Source organism: Protomyctophum parallelum (assembly GCF_964188405.1).
Source record: "Protomyctophum parallelum genome assembly, chromosome: 16".
Taxonomy (NCBI): Eukaryota; Metazoa; Chordata; class Actinopteri; order Myctophiformes; family Myctophidae; genus Protomyctophum; species Protomyctophum parallelum.
This window is the reverse complement of record NC_139711.1, coordinates 39,962,384-39,987,414: the sequence shown is the minus strand read 5'-3', so window position 1 is coordinate 39,987,414 and position 25,031 is coordinate 39,962,384. Positions and strand designations below refer to the sequence as shown.

At 42.7% G+C, this 25,031-nt stretch overlaps 1 protein-coding gene across 7 annotated transcripts in view; it reads left to right on the top strand.

Moving 5' to 3' along the window:
* csnk1a1 (casein kinase 1, alpha 1) overlaps nucleotides 1-24,443 on the top strand; it is a gene marked incomplete at its 3' end in the record, with an annotated part of 38,549 nt that extends 14,106 nt beyond the window's left edge. The window contains exons 5-11 of one of the 7 annotated variants that reach the window (XM_083785265.1): nucleotides 8,014-8,153; nucleotides 10,030-10,108; nucleotides 10,542-10,616; nucleotides 11,018-11,124; nucleotides 12,635-12,783; nucleotides 14,332-14,449; nucleotides 23,362-24,443. In XM_083785265.1, the coding sequence (XP_083641391.1) occupies nucleotides 8,014-8,153; nucleotides 10,030-10,108; nucleotides 10,542-10,616; nucleotides 11,018-11,124; nucleotides 12,635-12,783; nucleotides 14,332-14,402 (621 nt within the window). Of the gene's footprint in view, nucleotides 1-2,880; nucleotides 2,965-8,013; nucleotides 8,154-10,029; nucleotides 10,109-10,541; nucleotides 10,617-11,017; nucleotides 11,125-12,634; nucleotides 12,789-14,331; nucleotides 14,450-23,361 lie in introns of those variants that run through there. The other 6 variants (XM_083785268.1, XM_083785267.1, XM_083785266.1 and 3 more) reach the window with 6 other exon arrangements.
* Nucleotides 24,444-25,031: the final 588 nt, after the last annotated feature.

The window sequence follows — 25,031 nt, the reverse complement described above, 5'->3', positions numbered from 1 at the left end:
GGATTAAACTCCCAAGTTAACTACACTCTGCTATCCATGCTCCTACTCTCTGCTTTCGAGTAACCTTCCATGTCCACATAAGGCGTTGCCAAAAAAAACTAGCCTCAAGGATAGCCTGATAACATGGTTAATTAACATACATTGACATCATTCCAGCTTTAAGAATTTTCCACTGTCATATGACAGTGTTGCACAGCAAAAAATAGAAGATCCACAAGCTCAACATGGCGTGACACGTGAGCTTGTAGATTGGCTATTTTCACTTACAGTAGACATGGCTAGTTTTTTCAGCTGTTGGAACAAGCACACATCTCTACTTTGCTGTGCCATCACTGTTGGCTATATTTTGCAACAAAGTGAAACACGGCAAAGTAAAAAACGGGCTCTGAAGGAAATCTCTGTTTAACCACTCAGACAGACAGCATTTTTTTGATTAAGCTATTAAACCTCACCCCGAAGCTCTGTATGCTATAGCCTCAGTGACTGTATGTCAGAATCGAGGCCTAGCTGACTGCAATTATGTACCGCAGCTACGCACCCATCCCCCACAGCTTAGGCCCAACCCCTAGCCACAATTCTGTAGTCTCCTGGCCCTGGCTTGCTATCAACCATCTGTTCACACCAGTTAAAAATGCCACTCTCAAACCGGCTCTCAAACTATTCAAAGAAGCCACATTTGTTTTTTTGCTGATCAAACGAGCAGGAACTGGTGTTGAATCTTGCAGCTTCATGTAGTGTACTCTGAAGTAAGGTTCTGGCTGTCCACAATGCAAGATCTAAGGAGGCGGAATAGAAAAGCCACTTGTGTTTTGGCTGGTTTAAATGGAGCACTTATCCAAAGTCTGTAAAGGTTGTCCCCGTCTTTTCTATTCTAGTGGCAGAACAAGGACAACAAATGCTCTCTTCTCTTCCTGCTATTCCACTCCAGTCCCAACCCCTCGCTCTTGTCTTTTCCTGAGCCATGGTGTTGCCTGTCTGCCCTGGCGTTTGTTTAGGCTGTCTGTCTGTGTGCTTCTCAAGAGATAACAGGAATTAGAACTAGTATGAGTTGAACTTGCACTCTCTCTTCAGGCACCTTTGTGGATATATGAACCTGGCTGTGAGATATTGACCCTTTTTTTTTATATTGGTTGTCCGCAACAGGAAAATCACCCTGTGTTTGCATTTGCCCCAAGGCCCATTTTTCACCTGGCATTAACATCCATCCTGGCTGATGGGATTGAATAGGTCGGGATCAGGGACTAAATGCACCCGAGTCACATTAAGAGATTTTATTCAGATCTGAGACGATTCTACAAATGTCTTCTAAATCACGACAGTTGTCTGAAAATCCCATGTTTCTATGCAAGTGGTTCTCAAACATTTTCATGTCAAGGACCCCCAAAAATATATGTACCCGACCCCCATCTGAAAATATGATGTTCCAGGGACCCCCCCCCCCCAGGAGCAAAGATTTGAGTTAAAACAGAGTGCCGCGCTACGAGCTTGTAGGTTTGCTTGTAGATCTGCTAATTTTAAATAGCTAAAGTATAACCTAATGCTTAAAACACAGAAGTTCCCGCCCAAAATGGGTTAACCACTTAGACCCTATACTTAGTTTACTGGCTTCCCAGGCCCCCTCTTTTTTTGCTCTACACATTAAACATGCTCAACGTAATAGCCAATCTACAAGCTCACAACACGTTGCGTTATGAGCTTGGAGGTCAGCTATTCTTTTGGTTGGAGCACCGCTGTACGATGTAAACAAATTAAGCCTATTATACATGCGCAAAATGAGAACGGCCGAGTTAACAGTTTGACTTAAGTAATCGTGAGCCCCATCTGACTGCATAGTTTTTCCACTAACCTTTTGAAGAGCCACCCCGCTGACATCATCGTTCCGTTTCATGAAAATCCGGCTTAAAATGGTGTGATCCTTTTGTCGCGTTGAAAAATAATCCAAACTGCTGATCAATAACAGAGCGTAGGGCAGAGCCACCCATTGCGTGCCACTATTGGCATTGAAATGCATTGGGCCTCAATTTCCCAGAAGCCTTTGCACGCCATTGCGACTGATCTTTTTCTGGTGACGTCATCCGAACGCGTCACGTATCCCCCTCTGTCCGATGGAAACCCCATAAATCTTAAAACCTGTGAAAAACGGCAAATTAAACAATGAAACAACTCGGGAGGGAAGCTGTTCTTTATCAATTAACTTGTGTAACTCGTGAATGGGAGGGTTAATAAAACAAACTCAACACATTAAAGCAAATTGAGTTGATGGCTGCTTGGAGCCTAAGCCCTAAGGTGACATTTGCGTAATTTTTGGAGCGCAATCTTCCCGAAGCTGGGCATCTCTAAAAGGACGTGCACATCAATCTGTTCCTAGCATGGGAGATGTGGTTAGAAGTATGTTAAAGCCAGGTGCAAAGTGAGTTCTACCTTTGAAGGCCATGGTAAGGTCAAGCAGTTTAAAATTCACAAATCCACATAAACCCTATGTAGTTTACTGGAGTCCCCAGAGCTCTGTCCTAGGACTCCTCCTGTTTTCACCCCCAAAATGGCAGATCTACAAGCTCACGACGTGTCTCGACGCCTTGTGAGCTTGTAGGTCTGTTGGGGACGCCAGGGTTCATGTGGTTAAAATTCAAAAACGGTTACAAAATGTCCATCTGTATAAAAAAATCCAGCCTTGCGTTACTCAAAACGTGGCTCTATCATAGATGGCGAGCCCAAGGGCAGAGTGAGTCCACTCCTTACGTGTACCGACCAGTGTTAACAACAACCAAGGGTACACCTGCAAGTGTTAGTTCTGCTCATGCTAACTGTTTGAAACAAGGTGGTCAGAGCCTGTTGTGTTGTTTGACTCCCTGCCCCTCTACTGTCTGCCCCCCCCCCCAGTGTTTAGACTCGACAGTGGGGAAGAGGAAACGAAGCATGGCTGTTAGCTCTGCTCAGGACCCATCTTTCTCAGGATTAAACCAGGTGTGACCTTTTTACCCACAACACTCATTGCTGTGCAAAGAAAAGAATATATTTACCACAGCAATCTCTGCTTTGCTACCGTATCTAATGGGCTCTGTTGCACGCACGCACGCCATTTTGGAAGGAACTTGGGGCCCCTTAACTACTTTCTTCACAGGTGTTACCGACGATACGAATGAAGGCCTTTTTTAAATATATTTTTTGGGTTTCTTTCTGCATTTGATAGTTTAACAGTAATATCACAGGAAATGAGGGGGGAGAGAGATGGGGAGTGACACACAGCAAAGATCGTCTGGATTGGGAGTTGAACCTGCGACTCGCTGTCGTGCTAGGCCGGCCCAGGCGAAGGCTCTGTTCCATTCTGGTCAGAGTCGGGGTGCTGCTATTGTGCATGTTGGCTCACTGGCAACACTCTAGGTCTCAAATTGTCCGTGAGTGGGTTCCAAATGGCCCTGTGTAGGTCTGTAACTCCCGAGAGTGTGGAAATGTGTTTGTACACTCTCAGAGTTATCCTTTGAAATACAAAAAAGTTTGAGAACCACTGACTGTACACTAAATGGAACATAGCCTTTAATTAGTATAATCGGTAACACCTGTGAAGGAAGTAGGGAAGGGGCCCGGAAGTAGGAAGAGTTAATCTGAGTGCATATAGCCTACCATCTACCTACAGCCATAGGTAGGGAGGTTAGCCACACCAGTCAACTTACAGCCATAGGTAGGGAGGTTAGCCACACCAGTCAACTTACAGCCATAGGTAGGGAGGTTATCCACACCAGTCAATTTACAGCCATAGGTAGGGAGGTTAGCCACACCAGTCAACTTACAGCCATAGGTAGGGAGGTTATCCACACCAGTCAACTTATCACTACCATCACAGTAGAATGTAGCAACTTCCAGTCTGAAGAATCTATTAGGATTAAAGTGACGGGGTCTGGGAGTGGTTGTCCCCTGCAATCATTCCTTTATTGGCTTCCTGCTAGCGCTGATACGAGATTATTTTATTACTTGAATAATCAAGAAGAGTGTTATTTATTTAATTTTTATCTTTTTATCAATCAATTGACTTGGAAAGAATTTACTTGGTTTTGATGACCTTTTGCAGCCATATTCCGTCTACAGGATGGACAAATACTGTTGTTAAAATGAGATCGCTGAACACATTCTTTTTGGAAATGGCCTTTTGCCCTCCCGACCTGCCGTGCACCCATTGACTTCCTTGTTTACGGCCCGACCCTATTTTCTCTGAATCTACGTGGCATCCGTACTGATTGATCATAACGTGGATGTTCTGGACTACTTTCTGACTCGTCACGGTTACAATATCGACGCTTCTAAATCTCAGAGATCAGACTTATTGGCGCAATGTAGAAATGTAAGATTACGCTTCCCGGTTTTTGGGGGGGAAAGGGTAAGGCGGGCGTCAGAATAAAATCTCCCGCATCTGCTGGCACTCTAGTGCCTTTATTCTGAAAGATTCAGAGGCACCAGATGGTGAGTTAAGTGTTACCAACTTGGACAGTGGACATGAGAACACAGAATCTTTGGGCCATCATAAAAAGGCATGTATTGTAGTTAATAGATTAACGTAACGCCATGAAACCTTACGTGCTTCTCATCAGCAAACCCTGTTTATTACTGTATTATAGGGTTGGACGGTAATATTTTTTTTCAAAACATACAGTATCGATATACTCTAGTCTACACAGACGACACAGTTGGGTACAACGGGTTGGCCACTCTTGACAATCTCCCGACACTGACTCGGTTGAGCGACGTAGGTTTGAGGGCCTAATAGAGGCCCGAATATTCTAGATGTGAGATCCTCTAGTGGTTCGGGCATCTGGTTAGGATGCCTCTCAGGCGTCTCCCTAGGGAGGTCCTTGAGGAACCGTCCTACTCCGAGGAGACCCCAGGGCAGACCAAGGCGCAGTTGGAGGAAACGCATCGACTCACTGGCCTTGGAACGCCTCGGGATCCCCCAGGAGGAAGTCACTAATGTTGCTCTGGAGAGGGAAGTCTGGAACACTCTGGTGGAGCTGTTGCCCCCACGACCCGACTACGGATGAGCGGTTGAAGATGGATGGATGGAGATCCTCCAGAGTTTTTACGGCGCTACTCACGGAGTGCACAATGTGTCTAGATAGCTGTTTAGATGTTGTGATCAGAGTTGTACATAATGGAGCCGGCACCGGAATTCTCCTCCCATCCACTTGCATGGAGTTGCTCACCCAGCGCATACTCCCTTTTCACCCCTTCTTCTGGTTCTGGGTTGGAATAGTGGTGGGCTCCGTCTGCCCATTTTGGACCTAAAAACGTCAGAATGGCATTCATGAACGTGGCGGGCCAAAAGCATGAACGTGCGTACGTGTGTGTGTGCAAGTCACGAACGAGCACCGCCGCTGTCGAACACGACGCTGTGGAGGGTGCGGAGCATATACGACGCTGTGGAGGGTGCGGAGCATATACGACGCTGTGGAGGGTGCGGAGCATATACGACGCTGTGGAGGGTGCGGAGCATATACGACGCTGTGGAGGGTGCGGAGCATAACGTGTGTTCATGTTTTCGGCTCGAGCTGCAGTACCCGCGATCGGCCAGCATGTTCATTTGGGTTCAATGCTTCCTCTTGGTGGCCGGGGCTTCGGTGTGATGCACAGTGTTATGGTGGCGTTGGACCGTCATTTACTAAAAGCATATCACATTGGTATCAGCTCAGTGGCCTTGTGGTTAGAGTGTCCGCCCTGAAACTGGGAGGTCGGGGTTCAATCCCTGGCCGGGTCATACCAAAGACTGTAAAAAATGGGACCCAGTGCCTCCCTGCTTGACACTTCGCATCAAGGGTTGGATTGGGGGTAAGTCACTGCGTCATGTCCAGGGGGTGTACTTGTACATCAAGCTGCCTCACGCTACAGAAACAGGAGATAGGCTCCTGCCCCTATGGGCCTCATGGCTCTGCAGGGATACTTACTTACTTGTATCACATTGGTAATTGAAAGAAGACTTAAAACTAGTGCACTGAAAGCGAAGTATTTATTATGACGATGTTTCATTGAAAGCCCAGAGCGCCACGGACGTGTTTTACGTGTATTTGTTTTGTTTTTATTGATTCAGAATGGTCTCGCTATCTACCGAGTAGTAGCTTACTTGTCTCTAGGCAACGCTCTCTTCCGCTTTGGTCAGCTGTCCACTTCTATTATACACGCAAGGTTTATCTCTGAATTGAGGCTCAGATTGAGGTGATTGAATAGAATTACTGTGAAACTAGCGGCCATTCATATGAACTGTCACTTCCTAATATGGCTTGATTGCCTCCTGCTTTAGCCCAAAAGGGGGACGAATCCAGTTCTGATTATGTGAAAACAAACTAATCTGGCTGATATGTGGCCTTAATTCCGACTGAGCCAGGTGGTACATTGACCCGCTGCATGTTCCACTTTTCTCACCCATTGAATAACCTTGTATGCAAATTATCTCCCACGTGTCTAATTATAGAAAATTGGACATTTGAATCTGAAGTAAATGCCCACACAGCCCTGCAAGATCAGCATAGCCGCTCGCTGTGTTTCAGTGAACATGGTGTAGGCTACTACAATGACAGCTGGCCTAGAGATACCTTCACTGGTTGTTAGGCAACTGGCGGCCATGATGGCTCTAATGGGGATCTATAACCATGATGACAGCTGACCTATGGAAATGTGGTCTCTGATGGAGAGACAGTAGCAGCCATATGGGAGTCGTGTGCTCCATAGACATAGAAAGGTAGCCTTGCCGCTGCAATTCATTGGAGCGACATGTATCACACTGGGGGCGGACGTGCGCTGTTCTATGGTGCATCCCGGGAGTCCTCGCGTCCCTTCTTTTCATTACTTTTCCTTGGCACCAACACCGGAAGCGTGCCCTCATTTGAGAGCAAATGCCCCAGACCTGAAGGAGGCGTCTGTCTTTGTCTATGGTGTGCTCTCTCTCACCGTTTTAGGGAGTGTCCTTGTATTGTCCAGGAGATGGAGATGTTTTATTTTATGCATTTTACCGTTTGAGTAACATTCATAACAATAAAGCGTATTCAATTATGAATGCTTGTAATAAACACGTTGGAGGAACAGTTGACTTTGGCATACACTTTGGTTGTACAGATTAATGCCGGGTTTGTTTATGGCTAGTGGTAAAAAGACCAGAGAGGAAGAAAGAATAGAATATATTTTGATATTCTCCCTAAACCATCGACCCCTTTGTTGCCCAGGGTGGACTGTACTGAGCGCCCCCCCCTCTACACCAAATCTCTAAGACAAAAATAGCTTTTTTTGTGTGTGAATGTTTACCGATTTCTGCCTAATGCTTGCCTGTTATATGACCTGCACAGAATTGTGACCATAGGGTTAGTAGTAGTAAAGGATTGAAGATTTACACCGGGGCTCCACCGGGCGCGTCACCGTGAGGGAATGTTCCCTTTTTAATCAATGAAGGGTGGTTCCACTACCCGCGTTGCGTTGCGTGACCATTAAAATTCCCCCGGTTCGTTTTTTGACACACGCGACGGAGACGCAACGCGCCCGGTGATGCCCCGCCGTAAGTCTTCTACAGTTTTGTTTCTAGACCAGAGCATCCAATTAGACATCTTAGCCTATTTTACATTTAGTGCTATCAGTAGTATCGACAAATATTAAGTATTTTAAGCTTTATGCTCATTAAGTCCTCCACGGTCATAGTAAAGGCCTATTCATAGTCTGGATTTCCGGTGGTGAGCTGACCACCGGAGCTGAAATAACGTTGAGCGGTGGTGAGTAAAAACGGAGAGAAGGGCTGGGGCGGTGGTGGTGGTTTGCTTTTCACCGCGGCTCGTGACGTCATGTTGTAGTTCGGTGGTCACCTCACCACCGGAAATCCAGACTATGCTGATTCTGAAACCAAAGATGTTCATCTGACCTACAAATATAACTTTGACAGCACAGGGCATTTAAATGCCTTTTTCCCATAAATAATGGAAGCATTATTTATGTATTTTGAATTTCTTAACATTAAATATCACTTGATTGTCTTTCCCTTTCCTTCAGTTGTTCCTCATTGACTTTGGCTTGGCCAAGAAGTACAGAGACAACCGAACGCGGCAGCACATCCCCTACAGAGAAGACAAGAACTTAACAGGCACAGCACGATACGCCTCCATCAACGCACACCTGGGCATTGAACAGAGGTACGTACTACATCCTGACAGTTTTCTGACAAAGCTATGTTTCTATGTCAGTCGTTCTTCGATTTTTCAAAAATAGCAGACCTACAAGCTCGTAGCGCGCCACTCGGTGGTGCGCTATGAGCTTGTACATCTGCTATTTTTCAATAGCTAAAGCATAACATAATGCTAACACCAAAAGGGGTTCCCGCCCAAAATGGGTTAAACCCAGGTCTCCTGCATTTTGAGACCATATTTCTATCACTCATTAAGTAATCCTTACTACTTCCATTGCTCGGTAAGTAATCCCTTCTTGACCAAGAGTGGAATTGTGCTTTTGAGTCCTACCTCATACCAGAGTCTAAATGTCTCAATAACAGTATTGAGACCACCTCCAACGACAGCAGATCGACTAATTGTGTTTTATTTACATGCTCTACCATAAAGATTTGTTGGAATATTGTTGGACTTCCAGATTACAGTTTTATGGTCCAGCATTGTGATTGTAGCTTGAGAAAGGCTCTGAATATACATTTATAACTAACCATCGAAGTGTTTTCGACAATGAACTGTATTGGACAAGCAACAACTTTCTAGATTCTAGTGTAGCTGCACTTTGGCAATCAGCTTGAATTTAGACATCTTCTAATCAAGTCACTTTGGCAGGAAACCAGCCATTAGTTGGAAGTCCTTCTCTGTTAAGTCTATTGCTGTACCATTGGAAAAGCCAGCACATCAACAAAGGGTTTTGTCTGGCTGTAACTTCTAACTTCAAAAGTAAAGATGGTAGAGAATGACTCTGACTGAGCCACCGAAATCCAGGATGTTTAGTTTGTGCCTAAACTAGCTTCCGTTTTCTTTGTATTTATAATAACTAAACATTTCCATTATAACAATTAGAAGGAGAAGCTTAGTCATAGCTCAGTATATACTGAGGGACAAGAGGTGGTAGAATATAAATGGAGCCACGTATTTTTCTAATGGTACCTCATCCAAATGATTTAGTGAAAACGAGGATTGTTTATTTTTAGATGACATGGGCAATGTGATTCATTAGTGCTTCATCAATCTCCTCGGGAGCCTGATGAAGCACTAAGCGTAATATTAGAGTCCCTAGGAAATGGAATTCAGGGCCGTTTTAGCTTTCTGGTGGGAGGCGTGGGTTGCGCCCGCTTATCCGACACACCAAAAGTCTGACATTCGCGAAAATCACGCGTTGGTCTGACACACGTTGCATCATGGTTGCGGTTAGAGTTTGGGGTAGGGTCACGGGTGTCTGTTTTATCACAAATAATTGCGATTAACCATTTAATTGTGTTTCTTTTTTTTTGCATTGAACATTGGAATGTTACGATTTGTATTTCTGTTTGCCTTTTAGGCTTCGTAATCACAAATTGCACAGGGCAGATATGACGATTAACTTAAGAAATCACAAATGCCCAAAGAAAATCACTGACACTATTAATCATTTTTTGGGGGTGGATTCATTTTGAAGTTAAATGTACAGTATGTATACAATTGTGTAATACAAGCTGCATATGAGGCACATTGATTGCCGGGCGCAGCATTTCCCATTTCACGTAGGGGTAACCCATTCTGGGAGGGAACCCCTTTTGGTGTTTTAACTAAGCATTGTTATACTTTAGCTATTGAAAAATAGCAGATCTACAAGCTCATAGCGCGCCACCGAGTAGCGCGCTACGAGCTTGTAGGTCTGCTATTTTTGAAAAATCGTAAAAATTGCGGCACAAATCTTTGAATATATATTCTTTCAGAGCGAATGTTTTTTTTAATTTCGACGTCGGGCCTAAATGGGTTAAAGTACACCAGGCCATGCACCTTTATTATGTCATTTATCTTCCTCCACTAATCACGCCTTTTTCCTCCTCGCCTCTTGCAGTCGCCGCGACGACATGGAGTCGCTAGGTTACGTCTTGATGTACTTCAACAGAACCAGTCTGCCCTGGCAGGGCTTAAAGGTACTACATTTATATATATATCGCCCTGAGTGAGAGAGTCTGTGTTTACTTAATGTGTTTGTTTATTTGGGAGGGACGCGTTCATGAACACACAAAGCTACATACAGTACAGTTGAGAAAGGTGTGTATTGTAAATGCGTAGACTGACAGTGAGTGTATTTTTGGGGCTGGGCAATTCCAGGAAAATGCATCGACTTAATTTAGCTCATGTCGATTAATCAAAAATGGACACACAAAGGTCCAGTAGAGTTTTTATAATGGGCTAAGTTGTGGTGTGCAAAATCATCATCTGCAATCATAGCAGGTCATTTCTTTCAGGCAGTGCAAGTAGTATAGTATATATGTTGTAGGCTGAATTTCCGAGACTATAGCTCTTCATTGTTCGATCCGTGATGAACCGATGTGTTGACGTTGTGGCCCTGCTGTTCCTCAGGCTGCCACCAAGAAGCAGAAGTACGAGAAAATCTCAGAGAAGAAGATGTCCACCCCCGTCGAGGTCCTCTGTAAGGTAAGACGAGACGATGACGCGTGGCGTAGCCACAGACGAATACGGCCTGGTTTATACGTCGGGTGACGGGTCCTTTGTCGAAAATAGCAGATCTACAAGCTCACTGTGGTCTTTTAAATCTGCTATTTTTCACCAGTGGGCAAAGTATAAATAAATTGGGCTTACAGTTCAGCCTGACCAAGATGTTCAGATGTTCCCAATGTTCAATGGCAAAAACAAAATGTAATTGATATTTGTATGACAATCGTCAAGTAAAAACCTGATGGAGACAAATCACTAACGGTTGACTGTGTGTATCCAGGGTTTCCCTGCAGAGTTTAATCACTAACGGTTGACTGTGTGTGTATCCAGGGTTTCCCTGCAGAGTTAAATCACTAACTGTTGACTGTGTGTGTATCCAGGGTTTCCCTGCAGAGTTCGCCATGTATCTGAACTACTGCCGCGGCCTGCGCTTCGAAGAGGCCCCCGACTACATGTACCTGCGCCAACTTTTCCGCATCCTGTTCAGGTATACATGCATCCACTGCGTTTCGACCCCAGAAGCGAATGGCTTATTATTGCCTCTCCTTATTACATATTAACAACATAGAAAATGTAAAGAACCTACAAAACAATCAACATGAAAAAATGCTAATGTTAGCAGTCCTCGTCCATTTATTTTTTATCATCAGTGGGGGGTTACCGATCTCTCTGAAATTGCACATGGTCATTAGCATAATGCAAGGAGTGATGGTCGATTCACCACTTTCCCAAAATGTTTTATATTTATTATTAGCATTTTCACCATAGGCTGTGGGACCTGTAGTCACGGTCGCCGCAGGCTATGGCATCTGTAGTCGCGGTCCCATCGCCCAGACAGGCTTGTGAATTGTGTCAAGGCTGGGTGAATATATGGGTACAGAGTATGGACGCCCCCCCCCCCCCCCCCCCCCCCTCCATGGCACAGATCTCTTTTTCTGTGTCTCATAGCACAGGGATTCTCACCCTTTTTTTTTTTTTTTTTTTTCATTTTATTTCAACGACCGACAATTTTATATGGATTTAGATTAGGCCACTCCACCCCCATTTCATCTCTGGGACCCGAATGTACTCGGTGTAAAATCCTCTGACATTTTACCTACATTTGTACTCTCAGGAGGTATGGAACCAAATGTGTCCAAATGCATTCTAAAACTGGGGATCGTTGAAATTGAAAAGTTAAGAGGAAAATAAAATCGTTCAATTAATCGCCATGCGGACATGGACTACAAATGTTCACAAATGTCATATATATTTTTTTAAATGTATATTTGTATGTTGGTACAGAATTCATAATTTTTAAAGGAAGCTGCTTAATGTTTTTCTTTATTTGTAGTTTTTTTTTTTTTTTTTTAAGATATTTTTTTGCGGCTTACGCCTTTATTGCTTTTTTAAGGGATAGAAAGTAGGCTGACAGGAAACGGGAGAGAGATGGGGGGATGACATGCGGTAAAGGCCGTGTCGGGTCCGGGAGTCGAACCCGCGGCACACCGCGACTGGATCACCAGTCCGGTGCCCAGACCGTTACGCTACGGCCTGGGCCTATTTGTAGTTTTTAGCATATTGCACAGAGCATCAGCCAGAAGTATTGAGAAGCCTTTATGTTTTTTCAGTTTATGTTACTAAAAAGGACTTGGAATCGAGATGCACCGGTAGTCGATTCATAATCGAATCGTAGCCCTCGGAATCGAAATGGAATTGTCGGGTAACTTCCGGCCCTAGTTAACCCATTTTGGGCGGGGACCCATTTTTGTGTTAGCATCATGTTATGCTTTAGCTATTGAAAAATAGCAGATCTACAAGCTCGTAGCGCGCCACCGAGTGGTGCGCTACGAGCTTGTAGGTCTGCTTTTTTTTTTTAACTGTCAGGATTTAGACATTTTTATTTTACAATCTGATCTCAGGTCAAAATGCATTAAAGAACCACCATTCTTCTGTGCGTTAGAATCTGATCTCAGGTCAGAATGGGGTATTAATGCGATGCTGTTCTCCCGGTGCAGGACTCTGAACCACCAGTACGACTACACGTTCGACTGGACCATGCTGAAACAGAAAGCCGCTCAGCAGGCCGCCTCCTCCGGGGGCCAGAGCCAACAGGCCCAAACCCCCACAGGCAAGCAAACTGACAAAACCAAGCCTAACATGAAAGGTTAGTAGCCAACAGCCAAGCGACGTTTTTTACAGAGACACCAATTGTGATATCATCATATTTAGATTACAGTACAGTATATATTTATTATTTCCTTATTTTAGTATAAATATCATTATTGCTCTTATCAACAACAACAAAAAACACCCAACCCACCACACCCCTTCAGAATGGTTAAAATACAATAATAAAAAGATTTGGGGAATAATTCACTTCCATCAAAAAAACAAACAAAAGACAAAGAAAAAGAAAATATGTCTTATAGAACGATAACGTATATCTGTATCGTTCTCAAACAGTACTGTCTTAGCCCCACAAATACTTAAGAACCATACAAATTGATACAATTGGTCTGTCTTGCAGAAGCAAAGACGTCCTTGGGGAATTTGACTACTAACTTTGCTGACCTGATAATCTGTCCTGCTCTTTGGGACGGACAAACAGGCAGCTCTTTACACTTTACTGCTGTTTTATTTAATTTATTTATTTCTGTTCTTTTGACAACCGACCTCTTGATCATACATCTATTCTGATTTCTACTACAATAATCTCATTATTAACCTTCCATATTATTCAAATGGGATGATGGTGGTTTTCTGTGATTTTAAAAACGGTGATTCAGCCCTGACTATCATTTCTTTTTTTCATTCTTGGACCTAACACCTATCTTACCTTGTAGCTGAGTTGTGTGAGCGATTCGCGCACCGTCGCTCACAGGGGGACATACACCAGGATGCATTGTTGACATCTAAATTCAAGGGTTTTTATACATACATGTATGCGTTGGGAATCATTGTAGTACTTTTTTTTTCATTTGTAAAGAAGTTGCATCATCTATAATTCTGTCGGGTGACAGAATGGCATTCTATTTTCAGTTCTCACTACTTGTATGCTCTGTGGCTCAGTGTCTTTCTTCCACAGACTATTATATACACGGTATATATTTAAAGGCATACTATACCCAAAAATGAAATCCACCTGTCCACACCAACCTCTCTAACAATGTTTTCTTGTATCAAGTACTCACTCTGTTTAGCCTGGACGACTAGATGAAAAGTGCATTTCCGAGACAATGAAGTTGATCTAAGATTCTTTTCCAACAAGCAAACACTTCAAAAGAAATGATCGAAAGTATATAATGGGTTAAAAGGCGTCTACACTAGGTGCACTTTATTGATCAGTCGCCATGAAGGACTTAAAAACGCTTTTCAGTATTCCAGGCAACACAGTGAGTAATTGATTGAAAAATCATCATTTTTGGGAGTAGTAACAACTTTTACTTTAATATCCAATGAACTCTTGGCTACAAGTGCTGTTTTTAACCACTACTTGGGAGGGGGAAAAAAAACGACAGATCTACACACTCACAGTACACATTGTGAGCTTGTAGATCAGCCAGTTCTTTTATCGTTTTTTTTTGGTTCCACAATGTATCAAAAGGTCTGGTCGTAGTAGACGAAGATACAATTCTAAATGTGTCTGCTGTCTTCTCCTCTCTGCTTGTCATGATTGATTGTATGTGCGATGCCTGATGTGTTGTTGTCATAGGGGTTGTGGCTTCCTTCCCTTCAGCAGCAGGAGCAGCCGGAGCCGCAGCGGGGCCAGTTGGAGCTAGCTGAACAGAACAGCAGTGGCCTGCCCCCGCCCGCCCCGCCCCGCCCCCGGGGCAAGTCTCATTTACCCACCTGCACCTAGAGAGCTGGAGCACTGACCCAACTCTGTATGGCAGTGGTTCCAGAAAACCTTCTCATGTCAAGGACCCCCCCAAATTGACACTAATTAATTTCAAGGACCCCCAGTTTGACCTGCATATTAGTTACCCCAATTTATATTGTAAAATCAATGTTAATTCAACTCAGAGTGTACACTCAAGAGTTATATAGTTATAATGGACCTTATATAAAGGTCCATTTGGTTCCAAACTATAATTTAGTTGGGGACCCCCTGGAACTCCCTCAAGGAACCCTGGGGGTCCCTGGACTCCACTTTGGGAACCACTCCTGTAAAGAGCTATGATAACTATGGGTGCAACATTTGATAACCAATATAAGTTTTCAATTGGTTAAGTGGTCAGGCATAAAACTCATGATAGAAGACAAGGAACCGTCAAAGTCACCAATGCAGACATTTATTTTATTTTGGCTATTTGTATGCAAATGAGTTAACCCATTCTGGGCAGGAACCCCTTTTGGTGTTTTCAACATATTATAATTTAGATATTGAAAAATAGCAGATCTACAAGCTCATAGCGCACCGCTGAGTGGTGTGCTACGCGCTTGTAGGTCTGCTATTTTTGAAAACTCGTGAAAATGTGCCTGAATGTTTTTAACCTGGAACAACATATTTTCAGATGGGGGTCGGCGGCCAATGTCATACATATTTGGGGTTCCTTGACATGAATATGTTTGCGAACGACTGACATAGAAACATGAATTTTTTATAAAACTGTCAGGATTTAGAAGACTTTCTAAATCGACTTTAGGGCCTAAATGGGTTAAGCTCTCATTAGATGTAGTTATTTCTCAATGTTGTACCTGAAAGCTGTTTTACTCATGTCATCCTTTTAAAACGAGATACATGGATGGCATGCAGCAGTAAGTTGAGCCCTACATCAAACAAAATGCCACTTAGCACACAGCACAAAGGTTTTCTTTTGACACAGCCTTTTGATCACAACCCAGTTCTGCCAGTCTTGAGTAATACATAAAATAATTTAGACATTGTAATATCCTGAGCTGTATGATCACAGCAGTGTTTTGTATTCTGATCTGCATCACAGCATAATGTCGCATTCTCTGTAAGCAGAGACGAGACTAATTTAATCATTTGGAGTGAAGCAGTTTTTTTTTTTTTTTTTCTAAGAACTAAATTTAATAAAGAGCTGACCTCATTGCCTCAATGTAATTCTGTACTCTGTTCTGGCGACTTATCGTAGTACAATATCTCTGTGTCGCAGGCCTCGTGTTGGCCAGGCATCGTGTTGTGGCTACATCAGTAGTATCAATATATCTATCGGAATTTTATAAAAGTGTCTTTATTTATTTTATTGTCCAAGACCCCCGATATATTGATATCCATTGTTGGACCACCTAACCCCATTTTGTGATTGGGTCTGAGATCCTACGTTAACTATATTCTTTCTCCAAAATGCCATGATCTGTAAGATTTACACGACGCCACAGCACAACACCTTGTGAGCGTGGAGATCTGCTGTTTTGGGCTATAAATGAAGTTAATTGTAGTCGAGTCATTGAACTACTGCAACCCTTCCCCCACACACACCTTGTTGTTCACTCCTGCTCCCCCCCCCTCCCCCTTCTTCCTCACCCTTTATCTTGGCCAAACAAACAATGCTAAGCCTTTAAAAGCATTGTCATAGGTACTTCAACAGCAAACTCAAAGTGTATAAAAGAAGGTCTGTGAAGGGTTAGATGGATACTAATTCATTGTCCAGTGTTACTAGCAGTAGGTGTGAGAGCAGAGCAGTGCAGTAGGTTATAAATAGGACGTTGATGACGCTGGTTTCACTGCAGCTCTAATCCTTTGTGTACAACACGGTCACGTCGCTTTCAGCCCGTGAGCTAGCATGCTTGCTAACCTCCATTCGTAGCTCTTCCTCAGCACAGCTTGGAGTCACTGTCAGCCCATTGGCTAGCATGCTTGCTAAGTAACTCCCTCCATTCATAGTTGTTCCTCCACCAGCCTAGAGGCACTTTCAGCCTGTTAGCTAGCTGCGTGCTTGATAACCCTCTCCATTGATGGTTGTTCCTCCACCAGCCTAGAGGCACTTAGTCAGCTAGCTGCGTGCTTGCTAACCCTCTCCTTTGATAGCTGTGACTCAACCAGCACACATGTGACTCAACCAGCACAAATGTAGGCTAAGTAGGCGGAGACATAGAAGCCAAAAATGGAACACGTGTGTGTGTGTGTGTGTGTGTGTGTGTGTGTGTGTGTGCGCGCGCCAATAATATTCAGTCTTTTGTCATTGCTCTTGTAATTAAATGTAGCCCTTTTGATGGCATGGTTTGAATTGAGCCAACTAAGAAAGTGAAGTAATTCCCAATTAATCTAAACTGAGTGATTACTTTCACTTCCTGCCATCAGGACACAAGTACACTTGGATCAAAGTTCACTCCTCAGTGACTAAACGCTCCAACCGCATCAACCCAGCCTAATTATTTGGAATCTTCACATTTGGCCAATTACCATATTTCACTAATTACCATTTCTGTACCACTTTAAAAAAATACATTTACAATAACTGTTTCTACTTTTATAAATATTTCGACAAACATTTCAAAAGCAAGCGAGTGGATACAGAAATGAGTACAGATCCAATTGCTGTTGAATGTGTTTGTTGGATGCATTCGTACTTGCAGATATTTATGTAGCATTGATAAGCTACACAAATGTCGGGCTGCAACTATCAATTATTTTCTTAGAGATTTGTCTGTCAATGGCTTTATTTAAAGATTTATTTATTTATTTAATGTATCAATGGCTCAATTAACCGCTTAATCTATTAGTCCCACAATTTTGTGCAAAAATAGTGAACGCCATCGGATATTTTCACTATTAAAACAAAATAATAATAATCTATGACTTTCCCAAAATGCATCTATTAATCTATTTTTTTTGTAAATTATAGATTATTTTGTATAATTGAATTTACTTTATATTTTGAATAATGTATTAATTAGATTAACTGTTGCACGCCTACTCAAATAGCCAGTGCACCTCACACAGAAATAGCTCTCGGTCCCTGCATTAACTAGACTGGAATCTTTTTACAACCAGGCGGTGACATTTACACACACACGGCGTGGGCGTGTGCGTGTGCGTGTGCGTGTGCGTGTGCGTGTGTGTGTGTGTGTGTGTGTGTGTGCGTGTGCGTGTGTGTGTGCGTGTGAGATACTTTCTATGCTTAACTCTCAGCTGGAGGGTTCATTTGTTGATCTTTGACCCTGAGTGACAGTTGGGTCTTTACAACTCAAAGTGTGGGCAGTGCAGTATTAGCCACTACAAACCGCTTGAGAATACTGTACTGTACAGTGAAGTGATTAGGTGTCAGGTCGCACTAAAGTGTAAAGAAACTAAGTACATTTATTTAAATACAATTTGGAGATATTTGTGCTCAAATTTCCAAATACTTATTATTATTACTATTCCAAATATTGTACTTTTACTCCTATTATTTGACAACATTGGTTACAAAACAGACACTTCAGCCCTATATACATTTCCTCCATTTGAAATTGATCGACAACCTCATAATGCGACATTTTGATACCAGTACTTTTACTCAAGTATATTTTGAATTCCGGACTTTTACTTGCAACAGTATTTCTACATTGCAGTATTGATACTTTTTACTTAAGTGAAAAATGTGAGTACTTTCCCCACTACTGGTATTTAGACGGCCTCCTGACGAAACCAGTGATCTGGAACTTTGCTTCTCAATCTTATACATTAATATGTATCTGGCTGCCTAGTGCCTACACCCATATGCAAATATTTTGTGCCAGATATCCCCATACAAGATTTGTCTTGTATGGGATTATTTCTTTCAATGGCACATCCATAAGCTCACAAAATAACATTCAAGAACAGCGAAAATGGAAGCTCTAGACTAAGGCTCTTTCTGAAGTTTGGCCCAAAGCCCAACAGGCAGGCTGAATGACTCAGCTACACAGAGGTCCAGTCTAGGCTGTAGAGGGAGCAGTCGGTCTGTGTGGTGGTGGCTCGTTTTCTGACGGAGGGATTAATGTGCAATGAAAGCGTCAAATACTAATTTAGTCTTAACTAAACACTGGGTGACCTTTCAAAGCAACCATTAGTGGATTGGGTGAATACATGTAGTGGAGTAGAAAGTACAACATTTGCCTCAAATGTAGTCTTGGGGCGGGAACCCCTTTTGGTGTTAGCATTATGTTATACTTTAGCTATTGAAAAATAGCAGATCTACAAGCTCATAGCTTGTAGATCTGCTATTTTTGAAAAATCGAAGAACGACTGACATAGAAACATAGCTTTTTTTTTTGTTAAACTGTCAGGATATAGAAGACATTTTTAGAATCTGATCTCAGGTCTTATATTTAATATTCACTCATGCTCTTAAGATGCCATAATTTCCGTCTACTCACGCTGCGTCTCATTGGTGGCCCATGGACTGTTCAGAAAGCTGCCTAGCAATGACATCATCGATGGAGAGTCCAAGCTAAGATTTATTTTATTTTGATCGTTTCCCTGTTATCTCTTATGGTACAAATCTCATCAAATGGTGGTCCGTGGCACAAATGCTGAATAAATAATGGGCCTTGATATGAAAAGGGTTGAAAACCACTGATCTACACCAAATCTCTTGGCAAATAGTCAATCTTGTTGTGAGCTTGTAGATGGGGCTGTTATTGCCAAATGTTGGCCTACTAAGAAAAGCCCGGAATAGGTTTGGTTATGCCCTATATACCGGTACATCGTTACCGTATGATAATTGCCAAAAAATAAGCGGTCAAATCCTCTTATGTTTTTTTGTTTGTGAAACCCATTCTTTATTCTCCATAGATAGACACACTGCGGCCGTGCAAACGGTACCTCAGTGAGAAGGGCCGGTCTGTTGTCCTGCAGCATCACTGCAGCACAGAGTCACGAGAGGACTGTTCCTCTGTCACACGCTTGTCTCCGCTCACCGCCTTCTCTGGGGCCCACACACGTGACAGATGTCGGGGTCCGGTTTTGAAAAGATTTCTAGAAAGATTTGAAAACATTTGTGAGGGGCTCTAGCCCCTCCTATGTCCAGCTTATGTCCTATTTTACGTCATGATGATGTACGATGATAAGAGCTGATTTTTTTAACTATAATTATTAAGGGAATTTGCCTGGTAGATTGAGATCTGGACACATTGGCTGCATTATTGACGTTTCTGGCGTTGTCAAATCATTCTCTAGCCTTGTCCCAGTCTGTAAGTCTGCCAGTATAGAGAGAGAACTTAGTTTCTACTGTCTGTGGCTTTGCTGTTGGTTCTTGGACAATCTGGAGCGTGGACCAGACAGAGCCCTCAAGCGCTAGTGCTCAGTGCACCAACACAGAACCAAGGCACAGAAATATCTTTTGTTTCGTTTCCCCTTTGTTCCACAAATATATGAATGTGGCTTAGCTAATGTTCCAAAATCAGGAATCCTACAAAATCGGAAGCTCTAGTTAGGGCCGATTCATACTCCTATTTTAGAGCCTTATAAAAGTCGTTTCGGCTCTGTAGAGCCTACAATGTGACGTCATTTGAGGTTCGGGGGGGGGGGTGCGGGTACCGTCCTAAAGTCGGCTCTTCGGTGCTACTGAAAATTTCTGACGAGCCGAAATCATTTCGGCACTACAGCACCGAAATCGGCCCTTAGGTGATCAATCTACAGGCTCACAGCACAGCACTTTGCAACACTCTACTACTCTTTCGCCAAAGAGATTTAGTGTTGAGGGAAATACTTTGTACTTAGTATACTGTGCACTGGGGCACCCTGGCCAACTAAGTATATAGGGTTTAAGTTATGTGGAAACCAAAGTGAAGGTCATCTCTATGATGTCACAGTGGATTCGTGACAACAAACATGAGCACGATTGAAGACCAGACCTGTAGTATATCTGATGTGTACATGAAGACCAGACCTGTAGTATATATGATGTGTACATGAAGACCAGACCTGTAGTATATCTGATGTGTACATGAAGACCAGACCTGTAGTATATGATGTGTACATGAAGACCAGACCTGTAGTATATATGACGTGTACATGAAGACCAGACCTGTAGTATATGATGTGTACATGAACACCAGACCTGTAGTATATCTGATGTGTACATGAAGACCAGACCTGTAGTATATCTGATGTGTACATGAACACCAGACCTGTAGTATATGATGTGTACATGAAGACCAGACCTGTAGTATATGATGTGTACATGAAGACCAGACCTGTAGTATATGATGTGTACATGAAGACCAGACCTGTAGTATATCTGATGTGTACATGAAGACCAGACCTGTAGTGTATGATGTGTACATGAAGACCAGACCTGTAGTATATGATGTGTACATGAAGAACAGGCCTGTAGTATATGATGTGTACATGAACACCAGACCTGTAGTATATGATGTGTACATGAACACCATACCTGTAGTATATGATGTGTACATGAAGACCAGACCTGTAGTATATGATGTGTACATGAAGACCAGACCTGTAGTATATCTGATGTGTACATGTGACTGGATGAGTCTCCTTGCTGAATAGCTAGCTGCTTACTGTACATACTGTACAGAACCCCAAAAGGGTTCCCGTCCAGAAGGGTAGGGTTACAAAAATAATGGGTTAAGTTAGACGAGAGGAATAGTCCAGTTTATTTATTCTATTTCCACCGTTCTAGTCAATTGGTTAAACTGATACTAGTTGATTCCATGGATTAAAGTTCTCAGTCGCCACAACTGATTACATTTGGATTCCATAAAAAATAAAGAGTATTTGAAGTGCTCAAACAGAATAGTGGTGCCAGTGGCTCGGGGGTAGAGTGGCTGGATGGCAACCGTCCGTAAGGTTGCCAGTTCAAACCCGGGCTCCCCCAGAGTAAAGTGTCCTTGAGCAAGACACTGAACCTCTAATTGCTCCCCATGTGCTGGTTGCATGGTTTCCACCACCATCGGTGTGTGAATGTAAATGCACATGCACAATCTATGTAAAGTGCCTTGGATAAAGGCACTATATAAATGCACCATTTTACAATACAAGTTTAGAAGCATCTTCCGGAAACCTGAATAGTCTCAGAAAAACATAAAAACAAAGGTTAATGCCTCAAATCTAATTTCCTCATCTGGTTGGCTGTTATGTGGTAAAGCATGGGTTTAGATTTTAGAATGATTAGACCTGAAACATCACCATTACATTTTCAGTCTTCAGATTTAATTTTGCTTTACTCCGTGATTCACTTGTTTCCATTGCCATTGCCACAGCATTCAAATAAGCTTCCAGTAGTTCCGTGTAGCCACTTAGTCAGACTTTGTGAGATCTCTGCCAACTTATAACGTCTACTGACGTCTAAATTCAACGTAGTGGCTAAAGCGGTTTGGTGACTATACAGAGATGAAGGAAAAATAACACTGCAGAGAATGCACAGACTTTAGCGAGGTCAATCATGTTGCGACGACATCAACGGTTGAGTTTCAAAGCAGTGGATAGGTTGGTTCTAGGCCGTTCTCACCCTCTGTTCAAGAACCTAAATTGAATTAAGATTTCCCCAGACCCGTCCGGGAAAATAAGACCCTGTCTGACTCCTTCTAGCAAGCAAAATGAGTTCTGGTTCCTGGTGGCTCACTGCAGACGTTTCCAAAGGAAATCCAAAAGAGATTAGCCAATTTGCCCAATAAGACCTGAGGCAGATTCTTAAAAAAAAAAGTCTTCTAAATCCTAGTTCTGCACAATTGTTGCTTAAATGTGAATCTCTATTTTCCTCCACAAGAACTGAGATCACGTTTCTCACACGATTCTCATTTCCGTGAAAATGTTGATTGTATTTAGTGCTTGACTTAAACTGCTCTTAAAGTCTCTTGTAGCAAAAGCAGAAGAGTAACAAAAATGGACAGACTAGTGCTGAACGATTCTAGCTGGAATTTAGAAATGAGATTTCATAGGTGTTGTAGGTGGCTTTTTGAAAATAGCTGATGTAACAGTTCTCAGGTGGTGAAACTGGTTGCTTCTTTTGGGCTTGTTTTCATAGACCTGGTCGCTTGTTTCACTCACAGAATCTGGCAAGCTAGCTTGTTACCAAACTGGAGCCTCTGCAATGCATCCCGCACCCACAGCAAAACAAAACCCTTTTCCCCCGCTAGCTTTGCTTTGGAGTTGATCAATTGGTATATGAATTTAGAGTTGATATTAATTATGGTATCTAGTTCACACTGCACGAGTAGTCGGCACTGAAACATGACGAGTCAGACGAGCAGACTAGACTCTAGAGGTAAACACTCCACTGAGGTTCCGACGCGTCGGCAAGGCGATATGGACGGCAAGCGACGGGAGTCTCCTGCCGATCTTCGCGTTAAAAACGTTTGCTGTGAAAGAATTTACATTCAGAGATTTGCGCACGTTTCAAGATTTTTCTAAATTTGCAGATCTACAAGCTTATAGAGTGGCACAGAGTGCTGCTCTGAGCTTGTATATATCCTATTTTTCAACAGCTAAAGTATAAAATAATGGTTAATGTGGTTAAACGTTGAAGTGACAATGTGTTCCAGGTCGTAAAATGGGCTGGACTAACCTAATTTAATTCCTATCGTATCTCACATTTTTGTTTTAGTCTTCTACCCCGACTTTTGAGGCTATACACGACTTTTATCCGTTTCATTTGAACTTATTTCCTGCTCTTTCAAACGTAACATTTTTGTAAATATTGTCATTAATCTGACGCTTTAACCTCCACAGTGAGTCCAGAGGAGGAGGAGGCCTATTATAGCTCAGTGAAATGTCGTATGGCCAGCGTGCCCAAAGCGTTTCTCATTATGTTAACGACGTGCTCTCTTCTGTGTGTGCCCGCAGGTTTCTGAGCGCTGCGTCATGTGTCCGTGGTGGGAATCAGAAGAGTGGGCCCTCTCGCCATCGCAGTCTAACAATTGGCAACCAGGACCACCACTCTCTCTCTCTCTCTCTCAATCTCTCATTCTCTACTTTCCTCCAAACCTCCCACAACAAACAAACTGTCTCTCTCCTTCCATGATAACTATCTATGTAATGGATATATATATATATATAGATACACATGCCAACGTCTGCAGCGATATCTATATATCGGTATGTATATACAATAAAACTCTTCTCCACTCTGAACGAAAAAAAGCAGGATTTTTTTTTGGGGGGATGTGGAGGCCGTAGCCCCTCCCTTCCCTAATCTCGCCTCCACTCGTCTCTTCTACCCTCTTCTCTATACGTTAATTTTTGTTTTTATTTTTTCTGGAAACGTTGAGATGAATGGTCGGCTGACCCTGTTAACTTTTTTTTGTTTTCTCTGTTGCTTAATTATTTTTTTACTTGGTTGCACGCCGGTGTCAACGTGCCGAAAATAGCCGCTCTACAAGCTCCGAGATTTGTGAGCTTGTAGAACGGCTATTTTTTAACGAGCGACGCCGTTGCGAAACTAAGCATAAATGGGGCTTGTCCTCACCCCCAGTGAACACAGAACATGTCAATATCCTTCCCCGCTCCTTTTTTATTATTTTAATCCTTTCTTCCCTCCAAGCAAAATGAAAAGATGTTAACTGAGAAAACTGTCTTTTTTTTGTTGTTTCTGAAAGGAAGGAATGAATGATGGTATCCTGGGTGTTATTTACTAAAAGAAAGGGCAAAAAGTGTTGGATTATAATTTTATTTCTCGTTTTTCTTCATTCCTTTTTTTCCCCCTCCCTATGGTGATTAGGAGTGTGTCTGTTGAATAGAAACGGCTGTGGTTAAAAAATGTTTTAACAGCAGACAGCAACAGTCTATGATAGAAAGAAACACTTCTCTGGTTCTCTCCCTCTCTTTAGAGCTCTGCATTATTATTATTAAATCTGTTGTAAAATCTATGGTCTTCTGAAACGGTCTCCAAAAAAGAAATACCAATAAAAACAAAAAAACATCAAATACCACAGATTACAAAGTGCGAGTCTTTCACCCCTCATCCTCTTGACTGTTACAATCACAGGAATATGTATATTTCATAATCACATATCGATGGTCTGCTTTGAATTGCTTTTATTTTTCCTGTGGGGAATATAACCTGACCTATGGAATTATTTCTCCTGTGATTAAATTTTCTTCAATGGGCCCCAAAAGCCAAATTTATACTATGTCATGCAATTGTGAGTGAATAAGTAAAATGGAAGGATAAAAAATAGTGTAACAGCTCTATATTCCAACAGTAATCGCGAAACGGTGTAACCCAGACTTCCAGTTCCAATTTTGTCTGCTCAAGGTTTTGTTTCATCACTTAACTTCAGTTTCACTTGTTCGGTATGCCTGGTATGCCAGCCTGTATGACTTCTTGCTCCTGATTGTATAAAAGTGGTATCCTCACTATCCTGACCTGAAAATGTAGGTCTGCTATCTGTGGAGGCGCATACGTTGGTCCGGCGTCCTAACAGTCCGACACATGCATGGCTGGTTAAGACTTAACCGTGTGTCTCCCGACAATGACATTCATGGCCGGTTAAGACTCACCCGTAGGGTGTCGG